Raw genomic sequence first — 23,249 nt, 5'->3', positions numbered from 1 at the left:
TGCTTCAGGTGTTTTCTCAAAGGTCACCTTCTCAATGAGACCTTACCTGGAGAACTTAACTAAAATGTCACACACACACACACACACACACACACACACACACACACACACACACTTCTTATCATTGTTTCTGCTTATTTTTTTTTAAGATTTTATTTATTTATTTGCCAGAGAGAGAGCACATGAGAAGGGGGAGGGTCAGAGGGAGAAGCAGTCTCCCCGCCGAGCAGGGAGCCCGATGCGGGACTCGATCCAGGGACTCCAGGATCATGACCCGAGCTGAAGGCAGCCGCTCAACCAACTGAGCCACCCAGGCGCCCCATATTGCATCTCCGTATCAACATCTAGAATGTCAGGTCTTTTGCTTATTTATCGTGTTTGTTGTCTGTCTCCTTCACCAGGACATAAGGTCCATGAGGGTGTGATTTTTGCTTCCTTCCCAGTGTCCAGAAGAGACCACTTGGTTTATGGTCAGTGCTCAAACTAGACCCTTCACATTGCAAAAATTCACTTTTACGGGGAGGGACTTAGGGTTTCAACCAGATCCAGACAGACATCAATGAATGAGATGGGCAACATTGCATAACATAGAGCTTTCATAACTAAAGTTTCACTGAGGCACAGCCACACCCATTTGCTTACATATAATCTATGGTTGCTTTCTCACTACAACAGCATAATGGAGTCGTTCCAACAGAGACCATCTGGTTCCCAAAGCCCAAAATCTTTATTATGAGCTCTTTCCAGAAAAAAATCCTCAACCCCCTGACTCAGAGCATAGACTCTAGAGTCAGCTCGGTCCTTTGCCAGCTGGGTCATCTCGAGAAGTTACTTAACTCCCTATACCACAAGTTAATTGCCTATAACATGGAAATAATTGTAGTGCCTCCGTCATAGTGTTGTTATGAGGATTTAGTGTATTAGTTGCAAAGTACTTAAAGGAGAGTGCTAATTTCCATGGTAAGGCATATATATATGAGTTTGTGAACCTGAGCCCTGCCCAAGCTGGGAGTAGCTGGTACTCATAACAAGGCTATGAGGTGAGAAGCATTATCTACATCAGGGCTCAACTACCTTTTTTTGGCAAGAGCCTGATGGTAAATATTTTCGGCTTTGGGAATCAGGAGAAAAAAATCAAGAATATTAGGTAAATACTTATATAATTAGAGAAACAAATGGCCACAAAGTTTTTATTATTTTTTAAAGATTTTGTTTATTTACTTGACAGAGAGAGAGACAGTGAGAGAGGGAACACAAGCAGGGAGAGTGGGAGAGGGAGAAGCAGGCTTCCCACTAAGCAGGGAGCCCGATGCGGGGCTCGATCCCAGGAACCTGGGATCAGGACCTGAGCCGAAGGCAGACATTTAACGACTGAGCCACCCAGGCACCCCCAAAGTTTTTATTATTGACAAAATTCAAGATATGATAATAGAGTATCATTTTTTGTAATATAGGTCTACCGGTGAAAAGAATGGAGTTCTTTGGGGGAAGGCGGTGATAATATCTCATATAACAGGGGCTCAAAGTTACTGTTTCCTGCCATCAAACATCAGTTTTACTGCTCAGAATGCCACCTTTGCTGCCTGGGTCCATCATTGTACCATTGTACCATGACAACACATCTTCTACCCTAGAAGAAAAATTCCCATAAAACTTTACTACTGCTAAGTCATTGAACTGCTGTGCAGTAGGGCAAGTCAGAATCCTTAGCTTCCATTTCTGACAAAATGTACAGATTGGAAAATGATTAACTTATGAGAGCAAATGAAATTCACCATTGACACTATTGACTGCAATTGCACATGATAGATTCAAATATTTTCCGCAAATTACCCACTGATGAATAAGATAGTGAATTACCATCGTCTGTCCACACCTAAAATTTCACAATCTTTGTAAATCTGTCCAGCTAAGCCTTCTTCTGCCCTATGTACATTTTGACCATTGTCAACTGTAGCACATCATAGCAGAGCCACTTCACTTCAGTTGTACCGAATTCCATTCCATTCAGTTGTACTGAATTAATGTATTCTCAACTTCTTTGAGAAAATTTCACCCATATTTGTTCCACATGGTATAGTCATAATAATCAGTTCTTCAGTCACTTCAAACTTGGCATTAACTCCCCAAATAAACAACTGAGCAGCATCAGTAACATCTACTGACTCATCAAGAGCCAAGGAAAACCACTTGACATCATTTGCCTCTCTTTGAATACAGCATTGTTCTCAATGTCCACAACTCTTCAAGCAGCTGCTTTTACTGGAAATTCTCCAAGTCTAAAGCAAGGTTATTTTCTCCGGATACATTTCTTTGGATCCTGCAATCAAACACAATTTAATTACTTCACCACTGGTCAGTGAGGAACATCATTTTGGAAAGTGGAGGAAAGGGGAGTCCTTGCTATATAGAGAACAGAAAGCTTAGCTGAATGATGTCCTACAGGTGTATGGAAATCCGAATCTGTAAATAATGAACTTGGATGTTTGGCTAAGGAGATTTCTAAACAAAGTTTTGAAGGCGCAACCTGGTTTCTTCCTGCTGCCTATACTAAAATGTGAGAGGAAAGAGACAAATTGAGAAAAGAGCTGATAAGCCAAAAGGGACCAGATCTTGATGATTTGGGAAATTCTCAGCCTGTCCAGGTTGCAAAAGACACTAAAAACAGATTCACTGTTAGGAAAGCATGTTCCAAAGAAAAAACCAAGGGGCAGGCTGGGCAACTTTTTGCTAGTGCCTCTGAAGGATCAAAAAACCTGCATATTCATTCACACAGAGGATTTTCTTAAGCTTGTGACTGTGATCCTCTCAACCATCTCAGCAGAAGGCAAACATAGAGATAGAATTCTCCAGGAAAGATCTGTGAGGGACCCTCTTGTCTAATGGACTGAATTCCCATGACATACATGGAAGACCCACCAGGTATTTAAGAATGTCATATGAGCAGTAACACTGCCAACTTTTACTGTAATGGCTGACCCACCATTGTATTTTGGGAGTAAATAACTTGTTTTCTAGTCTCATGAGTCCACAGAGAGAGAAGAATTTTGCCCCAAGATGGATCATACTCAGAGTCTCATCTATACGTGATTTGGATAGTGAGATTTGGGACTTTCGCATTGACGATATTTAGATGAGATTTTGGACTGTGGGTTGATGCTCTAATGGGTTGCAACTTTGGGGGATGTAGGGATGGTGGTGAATGTATTTTGCAGGTGGGATGAATGTGAATCTTCAAGGACCAGAGAGCATATGGTGATGGGCTGAATAATGGCTCTTGAAGATATCTGCATCCTAATCCCTGGAACCTGTGGACGTTATTTTATACAGCAAAAGGGCCTTTGCCAATGTGATTAAGTTAAGGATCTTGAGATGGAGAGATTATCCTGGACTATCCCGGTGAGCCCTAAATCACAAGTGTCCTTATAAGAGGGAGGCACAGGGAGATTTGACTACAGGAAAACAGAAAGTGATGTGACCATGGAAGGAGAGAGAGATTTGAAGATTCTAGCTACCAGCTTTAAAGATGGAGGAAGGGGCCATGAGCCAAGGAATGCCAGGAATAAAGCGCTAGATGCTGAAAAAAAGGAAGGAAACAGATTCTCCCCTAGAACCTCCCTCTGAGGGAGGTGCAGCCCTGTCAACACCTTGGTGTCAGCCCAGTGAAACACGTCAGACTATAAGAGAACAAATTTGTGTTGTTTGAACTCACCTGTGTGGCAATTTGTTATAACACCCCGTGGAAACTAATACATCATCTAATACATCATGATTCAAGGACAAAATAACCCACACTTAACGGTGACTTAAAAGCATAACATGTGAAATTCACTTTTATTGTTTTTACATGACAAGTCGGCACTGATAAGAATAAAAAAAGAATTAATGAAATGTCATAATATGGTGATAAGCGTGGCACTTAGAAGCGCTAAGCATTGAGATGGCCACAAATGGTCTCTAACACAACTATTTCTTGTCGGCCCCTAGAGCACAAAAGCAACCACAAGACCATATATAAATAAATAAGCATTGCTGTGTTCCAACAATATTTTACTTAGCGACACTAAAGTTTGAATTTCCTACTTCAATTTTTATATATCTCAAAATATTATTCTTCTTTTTTTATCCCCCAACCATTAAAATACATAGAAACCATTCTTCATTTTCAGGCCATAGGAAAACAAGTCGCAAGCCAAATCTGGCCCATGAGCCATTATTTGCCAATCCTTGATCAACACTTTACAGAAGAGAAGAATGTAGCTTCTGGCTGCCACATTTTGGAGGGCACTTATCATTTGATGGCCCCATACACAAGGTTTTATATAAATTTGTATCTCCGCCCTCTAAACAATCCTCTGAGGCAAATACAATTATTACCCTTATAATACCGTATTATACTATATTATACAGATGAGGAAACTGGGGCAGAGAAATTTTCAGTATCTTGGCCAAAGATATCAAAGCTCTGCAACACTGTCCAATAGAATTTTCTTTGTGATGAAAAAAAAATTCCATATCTACTCTTCGAAAATAGTAGCTACTAGTCCCATGACTACTGAGCTCTTGAAATGTGAGACTAAAAAAACTGAATTTGTAATTTTACTTAATTTTTTAAATCAATTTTTAAAATTTTTAATAGCTACACTGGACAATACAGCTCTAATGGGGAGAGCGAGGGAACGGAGAGAAACAGGCAGAAAGAAAATAAGTAAATTATCCAGGGTGTCCCACAGCTAATAAATGAAGAAGCAAGGATTTGAACCAGGAATTTCAAGCCCTAAAGTCCATTTCTTGGCCCTGAAGCCACTAACCAAAGCCAGCAGGGGACCATAGTCTCTGGGCAGGCATTTGTGGAAGTCGGTTTGCATAATGGTTCTTGGGTATTTGAAGAAAATCAAAATTGCCCTTGCGACCTGTCCAGGACCCTGTCCTAGGTGATCCAATCTCCTGAAACTATCATCTGAAGACGAATTGTAGGTATTTCTGAGCGGCCCCGTGAGGTTGTCTCCCACATAAGCCTCTGGAGAACTCTTTTCTTCCCCGGGGGCCCAGAGGGAGCTCCATGTTGATCTTACAACCACCGGGCAGGCAATTTTCTCCCAGGAGAGTAGAGGAGAAAACCCATTTTCATCTTGCTGAGGAAGGGGCCAGACCCAGGAGACAGATAGATGTAGGCTGAGAAGTTCTGAGGTACCAAGGACATGACGCTGGCCAATCCCGGGGGGCTGACCAGCTATAAGACAGAGCCAAATGGCAGCCCCTCGTGGGGCATGTTTTATGTGCAGTTCCTTTGGAGCAGAGCTTTGGTTCTTCCAGGAAAGCAGTGGTGAGTGGCAGCTTGGGGCCCACGGGGACATGGGCATAGCTGCTCATGCCACACGAGCTTCGTATTGTGAGCTGTCATATGTTCTCTCCTCTTCACAGTGGGAAAAACCGAATGTATGACGTCATCCACGAGACGATTGAAAACGATTTTCCAACCTTCCTGGGCAAGATCTTTGCTTTCCTCGCCAACCCTGGCCTGATCATCCCAGCTATCCTGCTAATGTTGTAAGTTAGCAAGGGCCCTTGGCTCTGCCTCCTGGCGACCTTCCCTTCATTGGGGAAGGAGGGAGGGAAGTGAGATGGGGAAGGGGACGGCAAGGTCATTACCACTGGGATGACTTTAATCCTGCTGGGGAACTCTGGGAAACAGTGGGTCTCAGAGTTATCCTGCTCAAGGGTGAGGGATGGGGCATCTGTAGACCAGCACCCATCAGTCACTGGTGGGTGGGGACTGGGAAACCTAAAAGGGGAGAGGGTTGGGTTAGTTCCCGGGCAATCTGGGTCAGCTACATTCCTGCAGGGGATGGAAGGGAAGTTCTAGGCACCCAGGTGAAGGGAGCACACCGAAAGACAGGGTCTGAGGAATACGGATGGGCACTGCCAGTATCTGCAACACTCTCCTAAAGGCTCACTAGAAATATCAAAGACCTGTGCACTCTGGGTCTCTGAGAAAGCAGAGGGGCTGATTCAGCCTGTCCCTGGGTGCGCTGGGGCATTTGGTTCTTTCCCCACTCTCCCTCCCACCAAAGACCGAGAAACCCCTAAGGATGGTGGGTGGGTTGGATGATCTCTGTGTCCCCAACACTAGCCCAAGCTTAGGGCAGAGGAGGCAAATAATACACGTTCAAGGAAGGAACAAAGGGAAGAAAGAAAAGAAAAAGGTGGGAAGTGAGACTCCTGAATTTGAATTACCATCATCAAAAAGGTACTATTGAAAATATTAGGGGTTTTTTTCTTTATAAAAACCTGTTTTGGCATGCTTTTTTTAACTTGTGAAATATTCCTAACATACAGAAAAGTACAGACAACCGTGAACAGGATCGCAAGAGTCAACAGATGTTATTAGTTTGCATTATCTGCTTCGGATCTGTCTCTTTACAAGAAATAAAATGTTACAGATACACTTCAAGCCCGCGCCCAATCCCGCTCTCTTCCTCCCTCTCCAAGCAGTGCCACCCATCGTTGGGTGTTTTCATCACACCCCGGCTATCCTTTTCTGGGCTTTACATTTTTTCAGGAATGGTTCACTTTCTTCACTCAACATTATGTTTGGGAAATGTATCCATGTGGATACACTAGCGCACACTTTAATGGCTCTCTCTGCAGTATGATTAAATCACAGTCTCTTGGTCCCTCTGCCGAGAGGTGGTTAGGTTGTTTCCGCTTTTTTGCTGTTGCAAATGTGGTCCTTGTGCAAACGTGTGAGGACTTCTCTTGGACAGGCCTCGGAAGTGGAAGTGCAGGGTCATAGGTCTATGTTTCTCCAATCCTTCTAGAGAGTGCTGACTTGCGCCCCCAAACAGGTGTATTTCCTTACATCCTTGACTGGAACATCTTCTGCTCCTAGTCCTGGCCTGAGAAAGGACTGGCATGATAGTGACAAACCTGGACTACCCCTTGACTATCTGAGGAAATTCTGGAACCCAGACCTGACCCTTGCAGGTGGCAAAGGGAAATGCTAAATTTGGGAACGGAGGGACACAGCCACCCATGAGCACTTCCCTCCTCTCTGACCTCCAAGTCCTCCCTGATAAATGGGTGGTTAATTAGGAGAGAAGGTGAGGCCTGACCTTTGGAGTAGGAGCCTTGCAAAACAGCTCCTGCTGCCTCCACCCATCCTCCCTGACTCCACCTGAGTCTCTGCTGCTGGGGGCTCACATGATAGCCTCTGACCCACACTCTGCCCCAAAGACGATGAGATTCCTCCTCTCTGACTGGAGAGAGCTCGTGGACTCGTTGAAGTGGCTCTGGGGGGCCCCGCCTTGAAAGGAAGGCTTAGAAGACCCAAGCTGGAGCAGGTAAGACTTGAAATCCAGGGAGAAAAGTGACAAAGAAGGATGAATCTCAAAAGCTCCCAAGTAATAGGCCAGCGAAGCACCCAATCCAGGTGGCACCTTGGCTTTTGTGGCCCTCCCCTCTCGGGAGGTGCCCCCCGGTCATAGCCCCCGACCTTGGTTCCTGTGAAAAGGAAGCCTCCAAGGACACCCAGTGGGAGCTGGACCCTGAAAACCAGCCCAGGACCAGACGTCCCCATGAGTGCTCCCTAAGCAGGGACATCTGGGCCTTCTGCACTTGTGCTTCTAGGCAAACTGAGAGCAGGCACCTAGCACCCAGACCCTCCTCTCTTAGCCCTTGATGACTGGGGAAGGAGCTTCAGCTTTAAATGTGAGCTCCAACAAGTACTGATAGATGGGGTGACCTTGGACAAAGTACTTAACTTCTCTGAGTTCTAGGATACTGATTTGGAAAAGATGGGAGACATCCTTTCTACTTCACGGGGTAAAAACCACTGAGACATGGAGTGGGATGCACACAACACAGAGCCTGACCCAGGGCAGCTCCCCAGGAAACATAAGCTGCTTCTTCCACTTTCCAGAACCCCTGCCGCTCCCCCACCTCTTCAGACTTCCAAGAAGGATGATTCCTTTAGCCCACTTTTACTGAGCACTCCGAGAGCTAAAAAGGTGTATGTCATTTCCACATTTAATAAAATAGAAAGCAGGGTGTCCAGAACCTTCTCTACATTAAGTGGGGAACTTAGAATCGGAGGATTATCTCTCCACCCTGCCCAGAGGCAACCTACTCCAGGAAGCCTGCCTTGATTCCTCCAGAAGCGGTCCAGCTCTTGTCATTTTCCAAGACTGCAGTATCACAGGAGGGTCACTTTTCTCTTGCAGCCTGGCCATCTACTACCTGAACTCCGTTTCCAAAAGCCTTTCCCGAGCTAATGCCCAGCTGAGAAAGAAAATCCAAGCGGTGAGTCTGTCGGGAGTTTTCATTCGAAAAGATGTCATCGTTTTGGTTTTTGCTAATTTGCTCTGTGAGCCCAGCTGTATCATCTAAATGGCTTCCTTCTAAACCAGATCCCAAACTATCTGTATCTGTAGGAAGCCTTGTAAGATTGAACAACATGCATTTATATTTTGAGGATATTCGGGGGGCACACAATAATGATGGCTTAAATTTGGAGAGGTTGCTAAAGAACAGGAGAAATTCAATGGATTCAAGCAATGTTCATACATAGTAAAACCAGTACCCCCAATAATACCTACAGATTAAAACTAATACTATAAATACTAGAGAAAACATTGTCAGAATGACATAGTGCTTGTGCCCACAGCCTAACGGGCCTCTTAAGCCCCCGGCCACACACAGGCAGCTTCTCTCCACACCAGCTGAGTTCTGACTGCTCTCTTCAGCTCTCCCAGCACCCACCCCACCCCCCACAAGCGGTGAAAGGCAGACCCCTCCCCCCTCTAAGCCCTGTCCTCCTTGCTCCTCGATCCCTCTTCTGGAACTAATCCATCTGCCTCACAGCCAGCTCCCCCTTGGCATCTCCCTCTGTTAATCTCACCGTCCTCCTGCCCGGATACAGAGAACCTTGAAATGCAGGATTGGCAGGGTTTCTGTCCTCCCCTGGCCAGATGTTCCTTCAAATGCTGTGCAAAGCCGAGTCTTGGGCTGCCCTCTCCAGGGCATGGTAGTTACCAAGAACCGAAGACAGAGTCCTTGTTCCCTAGATCTCGCCATCCTGGGCTCTGAGCCTCAACCACCCATTTCCCTGAGAACGGTTCATTCTTTTTCTGCAGCTCCGCATAGTTGAGAAGAACCACAAATCTGTCAAAGGCAGAAGAAGCACAGCAGAGTCAGAGGACACAGCTAAAGACGCCTCCCAAAATGCCACCCAGCTCCAACTCACCGAAGAAGGTAAATTCTATTTCATGATGATTCCTTTTTTTTTAAAGATTTGATTTATTTATTTGACAGAGAGAGACACAGCGAGGGAGGGAACACAAGCAGGGGGGAGTGGGAGAGGGAGAAGCAGGCTTCCCGCCGAGCAGGGAGCCTGATGCAGGGCTCGATCCCAGGATCCTGGGATCATGACCTGAGCCGAAGGCGGACGCTTAACAACTGAGCCATCCGGGCGCCCCTCATGACGATTCCTTCTTTACAGGGCCACATGGAAGGGTGTAAAGAGCATCTGCTGAGGAATCAGATGGAGCTGGGATGAAGTCAGAATTCTGACGATTAGCTGTGCGAAGTCGGGCACGTTAAGCTAAGACTCGATCATAGATCCTACCTCATGGGGTGGGGAGAATGAGATAGGATTCGGCAAGAGGTGAGCTTCACGGAGTCCTGGCACACAGAGAGAGAACCCGTGACTATGAGCTGGGGCATCTGTGAAATGCAGAAGCATCTCCACTTCTCCTGCGGGGCTGTCTCCCTCACCTCTACCCACCAAGTCTCTCACTGCATTTTCTACGGTGACTCTTGACATTCGCCACAAGTGAGCCTTCTTTTCTGAAGGATTTCGTCTTCTTTACTTTCTCTCCTGAGTCTGACAGTCCCCCTCTGATATCCTCTTTCCATCTGGCTATTTTACCCAATGGAGGAGCACTGCTGGTGTCCCACCCAGATGCCTCTAAGATGCCCTGAGGGTTGGCTGATGGGGGGGGGTCACAGCTACCTGGGGATGGAGGAGGTATTTGCTCTCTGTGTTGTTTTGATTTTCTTTAGGAGGAGAAACAGATTTGAATCCAGCAGCTGCTGTTCCTACCGGAACCAGTTTGCATTCTCTTAAAAAAAGAAACACTAGGGGCGCCTGGGTGGCTCAGTCGTTAAGCGTCTGCCTTCAGCTCAGGTCATGACCCCAGGGTCCTGGGATCGAACCCCGCATCAGACTCCCTGCTTCTCCCTCTCCCGCTCCCCCTGCTTGTGTTCCCTCTCTCGCTGTGTCTCTCTCTCTGTCAAATAAATAAAATATTTTTAAAAGAGAGAGAGAGAAACACTGGAATATCTAGAATAAAGGGATGAGAAATGGCCACATGTATTCCAAAGAAAGTGTCACGGGGCTTCAACGGGGAGTGGTCACCGACTATCTCCACCTTGAGAGAGGAAAGGTCAAATCAGAAGAGACCATCTCTGAGGTGACCCCATGTCCCAAAGCTTGTTCCTATTTTAAAATTAAACCGAATCACATGCTGTGATTTTGGCCTCTGATGCCGGAAGTGAACAAGATGCACAAGACACACAAGACGCGGCTGACAGTTCAGGAGTTAGAATTTTTAGTGCAGAAATTGTATTATTTATTTGATGACTTTATGACATCGAGGCAAGACCACAAAAAACAGAAATGAAGAATTTAACCGCATAGCAGTATCTCCCTGCAAGATGAACATCCCCTGTTGGTTTATTTTTCAGTCTTGAGGTCCAACAGTGACAGAAGTGGCTATGGAAGCAAGTCAGGAAGAACAAGGGACACCGTGTGCATCCCTGGCAAACACTGTGTTGGTATTAGAATTCTTGTCAGTATCACTATTGATATTGGAATAGTAACGAATTACTACTGACTAGTTAGTAGCAAGTAAACAAATGGATGTTGCAGAAAGAGGACAGGAAGTCTGTGTCACGATAGAACCTGTCCCTAGCGAGTCTCCCAAAATATATGGAAGACATTTTGAAGGTACAGACATTCTTATTGGTCAGATCGGCTGGCAGTCCACTGATGCCCTCCAAGATTGGTTCCAAGATTGGTTCAGGGCTGAAATGCAGAAGAGTGACTGGCTGGCAGCTTATTGTGACACTGAAGAAAATATCTGAAATCACCTAATTGTCCCACATAGGGCAAAAAATGGAGTACATGCAATGTTATGTTGTAGTATCACCAACAAAAATAAGAAAATGGAATGGACATATTTGGACACCGGTAGACTTGTGTATGGAAGGAAAACAACAGGTGTACAAAATGTTTTCCACAAGAAACCAAGGAACTTACACTGGTTTGACAGTGGTTGGCTCACGTCCCCACAGTCTCAATGTGCCCGTCCCCCAGATGCACTCCTTCCCTGCCTTGCTCTACTGGGCCGCTAACTTTAAAGTTTGCCCTTCTCCAAATGTGAGTTTTTAATACAGATCCAAAGCTCTTTCGATTTTGTACTGCTTACCTCAGTACTGCAGTGTTTGCTTTTTTAAAAATTAGTGGGATCTGAACACATCAGTGGGAGTAGGCTGTGGGGGAGAGCCTAGGAAGATGGCCGCCAGTGGCCTCCCTGGCTGCCCTCACTTAGCTTCTCTTCTCCAAGTAGTCACTAGAATGATACCAGTTACTGCAACAAACAGGCCCAAACAAATGACTCAAACACAATAAAAGTTTACTTCTCACTCAACGTAAAGTCTAAATTGCGTGTTTCCACTTGACAGCCATTTTCTTCCCAAGTGACGTTGCCGCAATGACACTGGCTCCTTCCACCTGGCTCCTTCCACCCGGTGACCCCGCCTGCTCCAGACAGGTGCAAGGGGAGGAGCCTAGAGGGAGTGGGGCACGTCAAAGCCTGGACTTCGGTCATAGGCCACATTCACCCACCAGGGAAACCCAGTCCTTTTCTGTGTCCCAGGAACTGGGGTTGGTGAAGAGCAAGCCAGTAATCACCCTGACGTCAGAGTTAGGGGAAGGGAAGGAGACAAGTAAACAAAAGTGCTGGAAGTTGGATACATGCAGGTTACACAGTCCTTTCCAGCATCTTTTGTGACCCTGGCAGCATCATATGCCACCTGGGAGCATCATATGCCACCCGGGAGACTGTTACTGTTGTCCCAGCTTTATACTCCAGAAAACCGAGGCTCAGAGAGTCCAGTTTAAGGCCAGCATTCAAAACCTAGCTCTCCAGGGCACCTGGGTGGCTCAGTCATTAAGCATCTGCCTTCCACTCAGGTCATGATCTCAGGGTCCTGGGATCGAGCCCCGAATCGGGCTCCCTGCTCAGCGGAGAGCCTGCTTCTCCTTCTCTCTCTGCCTGCCGCTCTGCCTACTTGTGTTCTCTCTCTCTGTCAAATAAATAAATAAAATCTTTAAAAAAAAAAAAAAAAAAACCCTAGCTCTCCAGCCAGCCTATTCCTCCAGCAGATCTGTTTATTCCAAGGCCAGGCCAATGTGCCCTGAGACACCCGAGCACCGTCTGACCATTCTCACCTCGCCAAATGGGACTGAAATCCACACACAGAGCAGGGCAGCTCCAGAGGGCTCCCGTTTGATACCAGGAAACTGAAGCCAATTCCCCCACATCCTCATTCTTGTCTCGGTTCCTTTTCCAGGGACCACGCCTCACCCTGCCAGCCAAAACCAGACCCCAGGCAAGAGGCTCAGGATCCTGGTACCTCCAGTTCTGCGAGCGGGACCACACTGCCTGCCTCCAGGCACCTCTCTGGAGCTCAGCCTCCTGGTGTCAGACCAGATTCTGGCCCAGCTCCGTCTCAGACTCATCCTTGGAGGTCAGCCTCTGGAAAGAGCGCTCTGAGACCTCCCCATTGACCACTGGGACTCACACAAGCACCATCCTGGGGCTGGTCCTTCGGCCCCACCAGTTCACACACCCAAAACGATAATATTCTCTCTTCCTCTCTCTCACACACACGCACATTTTCTCTCCTCTCATTGAATGTGGGAATTTCTATGACTTAGTCTCAGGCACTTGTTGGCTATCACTAGGGGAGGACAATGGTTTCGTCCACTCTTTAGGGGAGCTGAGTCTCCCCACTCACCATAAACTGCCCTTCCCAGTATCTGGGTTCAGGCAGCTCTGGACCTTGCACTCGCCGTGGTTCCCTCAGCTCCAGACTTTGGGATGAGGGAGCAGGGCCATAACCACCACCGTAGACTTTTTTCATGGCCCCCATGTTGGGGCGCTGGTTTCTGCCAACCTGACTAACTGGGAGGAGGCTGCAGAGTGGCCCACATTCCTAACCATCACCTCTGCCCAAAGGAGATGAGGTGGTTTAAATAAAAGGTACAAGAAGCCACTGAAAATAAAGGTAGTGAACCAAAGTCCAGCCATGGTGAGTAGGAAGATGATTATCTCCCAGACCCCAGCCTGAGGGGAACTGATGCCATTAAGCAGCAAAAATGCATTGGAGCCTTCTAGCAGCAGGGCAAGGAGCAAGGGTTTCTTCTAATTGAAGACAACTTAGATTGCTCAGGGCAGAAAAATCCTTCTCAAGCACCAAATTTGAAAAAGGAATTTGATAGTCTGCTTATTGTGGAAGGAATGTTGAAGATGGTTTCTCTGAGGAGTCTGGCAAAGGGTGCAACACAGAGCCTTGTTTCTGGTGATTCTATGTTCAACTAGTGTTAGGGTGCGGTTCTGTGCAGAATGTCTCCTGGGGGGCACAAGCCAGAGAGGCCAGCCCATTGAGAGGGCCTTGGCAACAAGGACAAAGGCTCAGCAGCATGCAAGTCACAGTCCAAGACTCTGACGGTGCAGGTGTCCTGCAGGTGGATTCTTCCTCTCCTCTGCCCCATGTTCCCAGCCCCGGGGCACAATATAGCTCCAAGATCATCTCAGGCCATGTCTCTGAGTGTTCTAAAGGGGGTCCTCTCCCCCGCCCACGGCCCAACCCCGGCCCCAGGGGTTTTCAGGAGGATCCCCCACACCCTGGAAGTCAGGCAAAGTCCTGGTGGAGAGATAGAGATTTTACAGCGATTTCATAAACTATAAATTAAAGTAATCCACAGGTTCCCTCCCAGTTCCTTCCCCTTCCTGACCCAGCACCAGCACTTCACACATGACCCAGAATGGGATGGGAATGGGGACATGTGACCGGGAGAAACAGATCCGTTCTTTCGCCCCCATCCATCTCCACGTGAGGCTAAAGAAGATGTTGCAGTTGCCTCCTGTCCGTGGATCTCAGGTCTAACCCCCAATTCCAAACTCTTGTGTGTCACACGCCTTCTTCTGGGAGGACACACATTGGCCCTGAGCTTACCTGCCGGACGCCCCGACACTGGGGTCCAGGCAATCTAACCCAACCAAGCAGGACTGGGAGGCCCAAAAATGGTCACCACATGACACCTGGCCTTCAGGACCACCTACCTGGGTAATGCCAGCCCCTGGAGAGGGGAATAGGAGGGGCCTGAGTCACCAGCCCCCCAGTGATTACTGTTAGGCTTCCAGTAGCTACCAATATGCCTAAACACCCACCATAAACACAAACACATGATCCTGTTCTGGTGATGCACAATTTTATGTGAGGGAATGTCTTCGTTGTCTATTTCTGCACAACAGATCATCCCCCCAACTTAACGGCTTAAAGAAATAAACACTGATCATCTCACACAGTTTCTGTGGGTTGACAACTTGGGAGTGGCTTTGCTGGGCAGTTCTGGTTCTGGGTATGCAGGCACTGGAAGATTTGACTGGAACTGGAAGATCTGTCCTCGGGATGGTTCATACACATGGCTGTTGGCAGGAGCCTTCATTCCTTGCTGGCTATTAACAGGAGACTTTGATTACTCCCCACAAGGACCTCTCCGCAGGGCTGCTGGGGTGTCTTCACAACTCAGCAGCTGGTCTTGCCCAGAGCAAGTCACCTGAGAGAGAAAGAGAGAGCGAGAACAAGGGGGAAGCCACGTGCCTTTTATAACCTAGTCTCAGAAATTACAGCATCAATCCTACAGCTTCCTATTCATTAGAACTCAGTCACTGAGGCCAGCTTACACTCAAGGGAAGGACATTAGGCTCCGTCTCTTGAAGGGGGTTATCAAGGAATTTGTGGACATAATTTAACAGGAGGTTTCCTAATTCAAATAGCTGCAAGACCTCTCTCAAGACAACTCTAAAGATTTTTCAAGTGATGTCGATCAGAGAATTTGTTCATGGTGGCTCCCAGGACCCTCAAGCAACAGGAAACTCCCAGTGAGCTAGGGAGCCAGGCAGAGGAAGAAGACATGCGTAAGAGAGGAAGGGTGTTGCTGCGGTGTGGCTTTACAGTGGGGATGTGTTATTAGAGGGCAGTCCCATCATCTCTTGGATTTGACCTGCCAGCTCATTCCATCTTACCACTTAGCAATTCAGCCTATCCAGGAGCCATCAGGCATAAAGATCACTCTTTCTTCTTTCCTCCCTCCCTCCTTCCTTCTCTCCCTCTTCCTCTTTCTTTCTTTCCTCAGCTCACCTAAGAATGATTTGACAATAAATTTAACAATTTATCCAGAGAACTATAACCAGTGTCTTACTGATATTACCCTAGTTCATACATTTCTTATTGGGGGGGAAATGAAACAGACACTGGATTTTCTCTGTCAGAGGCTATGTCTGCAGTCAGATCCTTCATTTCTAATAAGCAACACACCCAGTGTCCATAAAAACTCCACTGTACACAGACTCATGTTAAGTAGGAGAACACCTTTGGTGAAAATCAAGGGAGAGTGGCGCCTGGGTGGCTCAGTCGTTAAGCATCTGTCTTCTGCTCAGGTCATGATCCCAGGGTCCTGGGATCGAGCCCCGCATCGGGCTCCCTGCTCGGCGGGGAGCCTGCTTCTCCCTCTCCCACTCCCCCTGCTTGTGTTCCCTCTCTCGCTGTGTCTCCCTCTGTCAAATAAATAAATCAAATCTTAAAAAAGAAAAGAAAATCAAGGGAGACACCGGGCTTGCATACTCACAGAAACTGGGGAGGCACCAGCCAGTAAGGGGAGCTGGGCCAGGTACCGACAGGGTCCACTATGCTGGTGACTTTCCATTCAGTAAATGTACCTCAGATATGCTCTGTAAGGCCCCACCCAAAGCTGGGGCACCCAAGTTCCTACAAGGGATCATAAGAAACAAACCTGCATTGCAGAAAGAGACACTTGTCTCTTTCGACCTTGGCAGAAAGTGGGGAGAAAATTCTCCCTTGAGAATTTATATCCACAAGGCAACCCTCACACAGAGGATCTAAATTCCCACACCAATTGTGCGTTCCAAAAACCTCAAATGGAAAATTTTAATTTAAAGTACTCTTAGATTAATAGTGCCTCCAAGAAAGAGGGGGAGGAAAGCAAAGCAAAAAAACAACACAATGAATAGAAAGTGTGTAAAATGATAGAAAAAGAATGTATTAGGAATCAAAATAAATGCAAATGGACTAAGCTCTGCAGATAGAAGACAGATGATCCGATGAATATTTTATAATCCCATGCACTGTTTCCAAGAGATACCTTTAAAACCTACAGATAGAGTCAGTAGGGACTTTATTCCTTTTTGTTCCTAGGGAACAAAACTAAAATACAATCTTCAAGGGCAAAATCACCAGGTGTGTGAGTGCTGTCCAAATTTTGTAAGTTAGGCTTGTTTTTGTGTGTTGAGATTGCTAATTAAAGACAGTTCTCTACAGTATTGTGCCAGGTAATTCATTTGACGCAGTATTAGTTTGGAAAATGTGAAGAAAGGCCCAAGATCATGGTTGGGGTTGATGAGGTATATAGAGCATACAGACATCTTTATCACTGAACCATGTCTGCATAATGAGCCATGGAAACCTCAACTCCAAATTCTCTTATGAAGATTGTACGAGTTGACACAAGTAAGACTAAGTGTCAAGCACCATGCTATGTGCTCATAAATAACAGATATGATCACAGGCAGAGGTAAGATCAAACATTCCTCAGGCTCAGATTCTGAACGCAAACAACACTGGCTGAACAAAACGTTTACCCTACAATCCTAATTACTCTGGGCTTCACAAGCTGTACCCAGAAAGACAAGGAACACTGAGCTCGAGGATCGTCCTTGGATGCTTTTCATTCTTCTGTGTATGGGAATAAATATTGTATATATATGTAACTCATTACCAAAGACTGTTGCAGGGGTTCTTTCCGTGATTGAGAAAAAGGCCAAGGAATTCCTGGAAGTTTTTCAGATTCTATGGGAGGGTTTTCCATTCTCAAAATGAGTGTAGAGTGCCACCATCTTGTGGTTGTTTCACACAATTTCCTTTCCAGAAGCTCTCCCTACTCCCCAGAATTTAAACAGCCCATTCCATTTCCAAAGGTCCCCATTAGTGTTGCCACGAGTAAAAACTCTGGGTTAATTCACACCAAGATGACACAGTGAGCCACAGGCTGGGCAAGATAAAAAAGGACTAGATGCTATAGAGTATGATCCTTTCCAGTGAATGGACAGTTCTATCTACACAGAGAAAGAAAAGGCTACAGGTGCCACATGACTTTCAAGCTTGAACCTGGAACATTCCCTGGGAAACCTGAAACTCCCCATTCAGACCTGCTCCTCATGCAGGACACTTTCTCAGCTGGAACTTTCTGGGAAATCTGTCTTGCAATCTCAGCTCCAAACTAGTCTCCAATCAAACTTTGGGTGATGGAAAATAAGAGTGTCATCTAACCTACTCATCCTGGCTTTCATTCAAGGCTTCTTGGGTTCTAGGTATTACATACTAGATCCTCCAGTCTTTTGTCCAACTACTGACCAGGATGAATCTTACATTTCTAGCAGTTCCTTCTTTCGTTGCTGGCTTTTGCTTCCATGCTCGTTCCATCCTAGAGCTCTAGATGACCTACACGTTCTTCTGTGACTACCTAGAATTCCTTCTAGCTGTGAAGTCTTCCCCAGGAACACTGGCCCAAGTGGTCTTCTGGTCAACCTCTCACACTACTGCACCTCCTCGCTTGCTTACGTTCAGTCTCCCGGGATCAGAAGGTCCCTGAAATCAGAGGTCACAGGTTAGTATCATCACTGCGTGTATTACTCTCCCAGATCTCTGCATCGCTGATTCCCTTGCTTAAGATCTCTGTTCAATGTTGCTTCTTCACTGAGGGCCTGTGTAAAACCATGCCACCTTCTGTAACACATCAGCACCTGATGCACTACATATTTACTTGATTTTAACTCCTAGAACGTGAACTCCCTGATGGCAGTACTTACTTGGTTTGTTTACTACTGTATCCCCAGCACCTAGCTTTCTAAGTGACATACATACCTACCTGGCATGTTACAGGCACACAAAAACCTTTCTTTTTTGGGACGCCTGGGTGGCTCAGTCGTTAAGCGTCTGCCTGCCTTCGGCTCAGGTCATGATCCCAGGGTCCTGGGATCGACTCCCGCATCAGGCTCCTTGCTCAGCAGGGAGCCAGCTTCTCCCTCTGCCTGCAGCTCCCCCTGCTTGTAACTTTGCTCACTCTCTCGCTCACTCTCTCTAACAAATAAATAAATAAAATCTAAAAAAAAAGTTCCTTTTTTTTAAAGATTTTATTTATTTATTTATCTATTTATTTATTTATTTGACAGAGAGAGAGAGAGAGAGAGAGAGCACAAGCAGGGGGAGTGGCAGGCAGAGGGAGAAGGAGAAATAGACTCCCTGCGGAGCAGGAAGCCAGATGCAGGGCTCCATCCCAGGACCTCGGGATCGTGACCTGAACCAAAGGCAGATGCCCAACCAACTGAGCCACACAGGAGCCCAAAAACCTTTTTTTTTTTTTAAACAAATGGAAGAATTAACTCATTCTATAGCTTCTTGAATACCCAGATTCCTCAACCTGACTCCTGAACATCCTGATTTCTCATCTGTAAAGGATGCTGGATCACACAGTGTCCAAGGTGCTCACTAATTCAAAACTTACCTATGTTCTCAGGAGCCCAAAAAAGACTAGCTGAGGGGCGCCTTGGTGGCTCAGTGGTTAAGCGTCTGCCTTCGGCTCAGGGCGTGATCCCAGGGTCCTGGGATCGAGCCCCGCATCGGGCTCCCTGCTCCGCCGGGAAGCCTGCTTCTCCCTCTCCTACTCCCCCTGCTTGTGTTCCCTCTCTCGCTATGTCTCTCTCTGTCAAATAAATAAATAAAATCTTTAAAAAAAAAAAAAGACTAGCTGAATTTGTTTAGTTTGGGTTCTGAGAAGATGAGTGGAGCCAGCTTTGGTCTCATCTCTCTGCCCCCTCCTCCCATCACCTGCCACCACTCCATCTTCATGTCTGTGAGGTGTCTGCAGACTAAAAGGAGTGCCCTGGGCCTAATGCACATATAATGATGTCAGCTGTCGGAGCCACCCCAGTACCTATAAGATTGAGCTGGAATGATACAATCAGGGTAGTAAGTCTGAGGTCAGGAAGCTCACCAGCTTGGGGCACCCCAAACTTTTTCATCAATAGCATCTTGCCTCCTTATCCAAAAGGTAAGCAATGTCCTTCACAGTGCAAAGTCGGACGCTACCAGGCAGTGATGGGTGACCGAGGTTTTTCAAAAAAAAGAGAGAAGGAAATAACACTTAGAAAGCAGCAATGGGAAGCAAGGAGGACATCAGCCTTTATCACCAACCCAAATAACGTGTGGGTCATAACAGCATTCATAGCAGAAACCAGAATACATGTGGAATTGAATTAGAAGGAAAATATTGCACACCAAAATTTGCAGACTACCACTAAAGCAGTACTTTGAGGGCAATGCGTATTTAAGAAGAAAAGTTTAAATTAATGAGCCAAACGAGGTACCCATAATTGGCAAGCTTACATATTTTCCAGGTTCCAGCAACGTTTAATCAGGGTGACAGACGATGAACCGTGCATCTACTACCACCAGCAGTAGAAAAATGGAACGCATCACTGTTTTACCGTGTAAAACTAAACTGTGCTAGAGGTGACCTGTCTACACAGGTGAGTTAGTGGCTGAAATGGTAGAATTAAGTTATGGCAGCAGGATGTATAAAAAAAATGCAGTTTTGGTAGATTCTGTGGGAGGCGATAGGAGAAGTGGGACTCACCTGAGAACAGGTGCAAGGAAATGTCATCATGCTGTTTATCATAAAGGGACAAAAGACGAAGACGAAACACCACTAACATTTGTTGCGTCCCTACTATCTGCCCAGTTCCAACCCCGTGTCATACCTGGCCCCGAGGAGATGTTCAATAAAATGTTTGTTTAAGGGATAAGTGAATCCTCAGTGTTCATTCCGCAGAAGACATGAAAGCTGAGGAAGGTGGGTGATTCACTTAGGTCACATTGTAAGTAGCAGAACTGAGGTCTGAATCCTGGTTGACAGACTGATTCATATTTATTGCTGCGTAACAAATCATTCCCAAAATTTAGTGGCTTAAAACCACAATATATTATTTCTCACAATTCTGTGCGTAGGTGGGGCTCAGCTAGGTGGTTCTGCTACTGGTCCTGTTTGGGGTTGTTCATGTGGCTGCAGTCAGATGGTGGCAGGGGCTGGAACACACAAAATGGCTTTACCTACATGTCTCCTTTCTTGACAGGGACAGCTGCAAGGCTGGGCTCAGCTGAGCTGCTGGGAAAACTGGACCTGTCCATAAAGTATCAGGGCCTTTCCTTCTCTATGTGGTCTCTCCAGGCAAGTAGCTGAATTTCTCATAAGGTAACTTAAGGCTCCCAAGAATACAAAAGGCTGAGGCTTGGCACGGGCACAGAATCACTCCTGCCACATTCTATTGCCTAGAATGCATCACAGACCCAGCCTGGTTCCTTGTGGGAGGACTACACGAGGACCTAATGTCAGGAGGCATTGATCATTGGGGGTCATTTTTGCACACTAGCTACCACAGGTGATCCTCAGACACCAAGCCCTTAATCTTCCTATGACTTCATGCCACAATGAGCACCTACAAACCGAACATGATTGGATACTCTGCTTTAGGAAGATCATCCCCGGCAATAGAGAGGAAGGTGGCTTAGAGAAAGGGAAACCAAAAGTTTTGCAAAAGTCCACTTTGGTGGTGAAGAACTGAACCTCCGTAAGAATGGACCCAGCCCAACGGGAAGGAAGGTATGGTCTCTAATTAATCACACACTGCAGAAATGCCCACTGCGGTCAGGATCATAAAGTATCAGGGAGATAGCTTAGTACAAGAGGTGGAGGCGAAGAAGCCAAAAGATTTTTAGTGTTTACCCCACGTCCCATCTAATCAGGAGTGTTTGTATCTCACCAGTGGAAGTGCGGTTTTCTTCCGTCATTTCTGAGTTAGCATACTGTTCCGGTACAGCTCCTATATAACCAGAGGACTCAACTCTCTCCCACGCATGACTGCTATCTTCCAGCTCAGTGACTCTCCGCCTTCTGGTATTTAATCCACAGAAATGTATGTTTATGTAACATATATATATATATATACTCTTAAATTTGTATGTGTACATGTGTATCTTTCATATGTATGTTTAGCTAAAGCAAAAAGTTTTACAGATCAATACTGTATGTGACATACTCTTATTTCCTATTCTCTTTCATCCTATTTTTTTTAATGCTGGCAAAGAATGTCTAAATTAATTCTGCAATCCGTTAATGGATTCTGACTTCTCCTTTGAAAACTTCCACTCTTATAGATAAGCACCTGTAACCCCAGGAATATTTAGCATTAAGCACAGAATAATGAAAAAAATCAGTCATAGCATTAATATTTCCCATTACATTTTGGAATCATCTGAAGTTGGTATTTATAATTTAAGAGAATTTAACATACTGATGTTAAGATTAATTTTGCAATTCCACTTCAAAGTGTCAGAGAGTAATTGATTCAGACCCATGACCTTATGTAAATATATGTAACAGAATTTAATCACATTTTAAGCAATATTGAGATTATGAGATTTTAAGATTCACCATATTAAGTTCTAAGAGTGAGCTCATGGGGCGCCTGGGTGGCTCAGTCGTTAAGCGTCTGCCTTCGGTTCAGGTCATGATCCCAGGATCCTGGGATGGAGCCCCACATTGGGCTCCCTGCTCAGCGGGAAGCCTGCTTCTCCCTCTCCCACTCCCCCTGCTTGTGTTCCCTCTCTTGCTCTGTCTCTGTCAAATAAATAAAATCTTAAAAAAAAAAAACAAGAGTGAGCTCACTACTTGGATTTTGTTTACCAAATAACTGAACTGCTTAAGAAGAAAATATGTTAAACGTATAAATGCACTTTAGTTATGAGACTATACAGAATAAAAATCCCCTTAAAATGATTTTATAAGGGGCGCCTGGATGGCTCAGTCGTTTAAGCCTCTGCCTTCAGCTCAGGTCTTGATCCCAGGGTCCTGGGATCGAGCCTCGCCATGGGCTGCCTGCTCAGCAAGGAGTCGGCTTCTCCCTCTGCCTTTCCCCCTGGCTTGTGCGCGCGCGCTCTCTCTCTCAAATAAATAAAATCTTTAAAAAAATTTTTTTTAATTGCCAGTACATATACCACTGTAGGATATACAAGTTTGGGGTTTATAATTCTAATATTAATTACTAAAGCAAAGGTAATTTCAAAATAATCGCCAGGATGCCCGAAACCCGCCCTCGAGGACATGGAAAAGGAGCTCCAGTTCCCTTGGAGCTAACCGGGGGTTCCACGGGGCGAGCAAACACGTGGCCCTTCCAAAGGAACTGGTTCTTCTTGTAGAGGAACCAGAAACCGACCTAGGAAGAAGTGAGATCGTCATTCTTCTCCACTTTATCGCCTATAATAAACATTTAAAAAAATAAAATAAAATACAACCGAAAAGCGCGAAGCGGGCCACGAGAAGACGTTTCCTCGGGGTCTGGGCCAACGCGTCCCAGGGCCCGCTTCGGTCCGAGGGCGCAGGGTGGTCCCCGAGTGGGAAGCGGGGACGAAGAGGTCCCGGGGGGCGTGGGGCGCAGGGAGCGGTCCCAGGCCCCAGGTCACCCACGCCGCGGAAAGCGGGCTCGGCAAGCTTCTGTCCGGGAAGGGTCGCCGCGACCCGCGCGGGGCCTCTCCCGCCGGCGCTTGCCGAGCTCTGCCTTCCGGAATTCCTATAATGAAGACCTAAGGGGTTGGAATATTATCCGGAAAAGCGCCTCTCCGACCCGCTTGCGGCCCGCAGGGCCGGGCCCCAACCCGCGCGTCCCCGGCAACCACGCCGGCCGGCGCCACAGCGGAAGCCGGGAGGCCGCCCGCGCGCCCGCGCTCCCCCTCCCGCGCTCCGGGCGATACCACCGCGGCGGACCCCT

General features: G+C 46.5%; 1 protein-coding gene and 1 long non-coding RNA gene across 5 annotated transcripts in view; one reads left to right on the top strand and one right to left on the bottom strand.

Moving 5' to 3' along the window:
• Positions 1 to 12,853, top strand: part of TMC2 (transmembrane channel like 2) — a 52,898-nt gene extending 40,045 nt beyond the window's left edge. Inside the window, 5 exon segments of the mRNA XM_028118849.2 lie at positions 5,425 to 5,550; positions 8,223 to 8,301; positions 9,135 to 9,252; positions 12,637 to 12,678; positions 12,681 to 12,853. Coding sequence (XP_027974650.2) covers positions 5,425 to 5,550; positions 8,223 to 8,301; positions 9,135 to 9,252; positions 12,637 to 12,678; positions 12,681 to 12,853 — 538 coding nt within the window.
• A 1,642-nt stretch (positions 12,854 to 14,495) lies between these two features.
• Positions 14,496 to 23,162, bottom strand: LOC114220806 (uncharacterized). Of its 4 annotated transcripts, none has more exons than XR_003611626.1 (5): positions 22,777 to 23,162; positions 21,246 to 21,376; positions 19,421 to 19,511; positions 17,698 to 18,015; positions 14,496 to 14,908 (listed from the first exon to the last, which is right to left on the bottom strand). It is a non-coding gene; the product is annotated as an uncharacterized LOC114220806 (long non-coding RNA). The 4 variants fall into 4 exon arrangements; XR_003611625.2 differs by having other exon boundaries at positions 14,499 to 14,908; positions 17,797 to 18,015; XR_015768988.1 differs by having other exon boundaries at positions 14,496 to 18,015.
• Positions 23,163 to 23,249: the final 87 nt, after the last annotated feature.

Source organism: Eumetopias jubatus, unplaced genomic scaffold (genome assembly GCF_037043125.1).
Source record: "Eumetopias jubatus isolate StellerSeaLion01/CBP00866 unplaced genomic scaffold, mEumJub1_p1.0 scaffold_9, whole genome shotgun sequence".
Lineage (NCBI taxonomy): Eukaryota > Metazoa > Chordata > Mammalia > Carnivora > Otariidae > Eumetopias > Eumetopias jubatus.
Note: the sequence above shows the minus strand (reverse complement) of the source record. Positions and strands in the feature narration are given on the sequence as shown.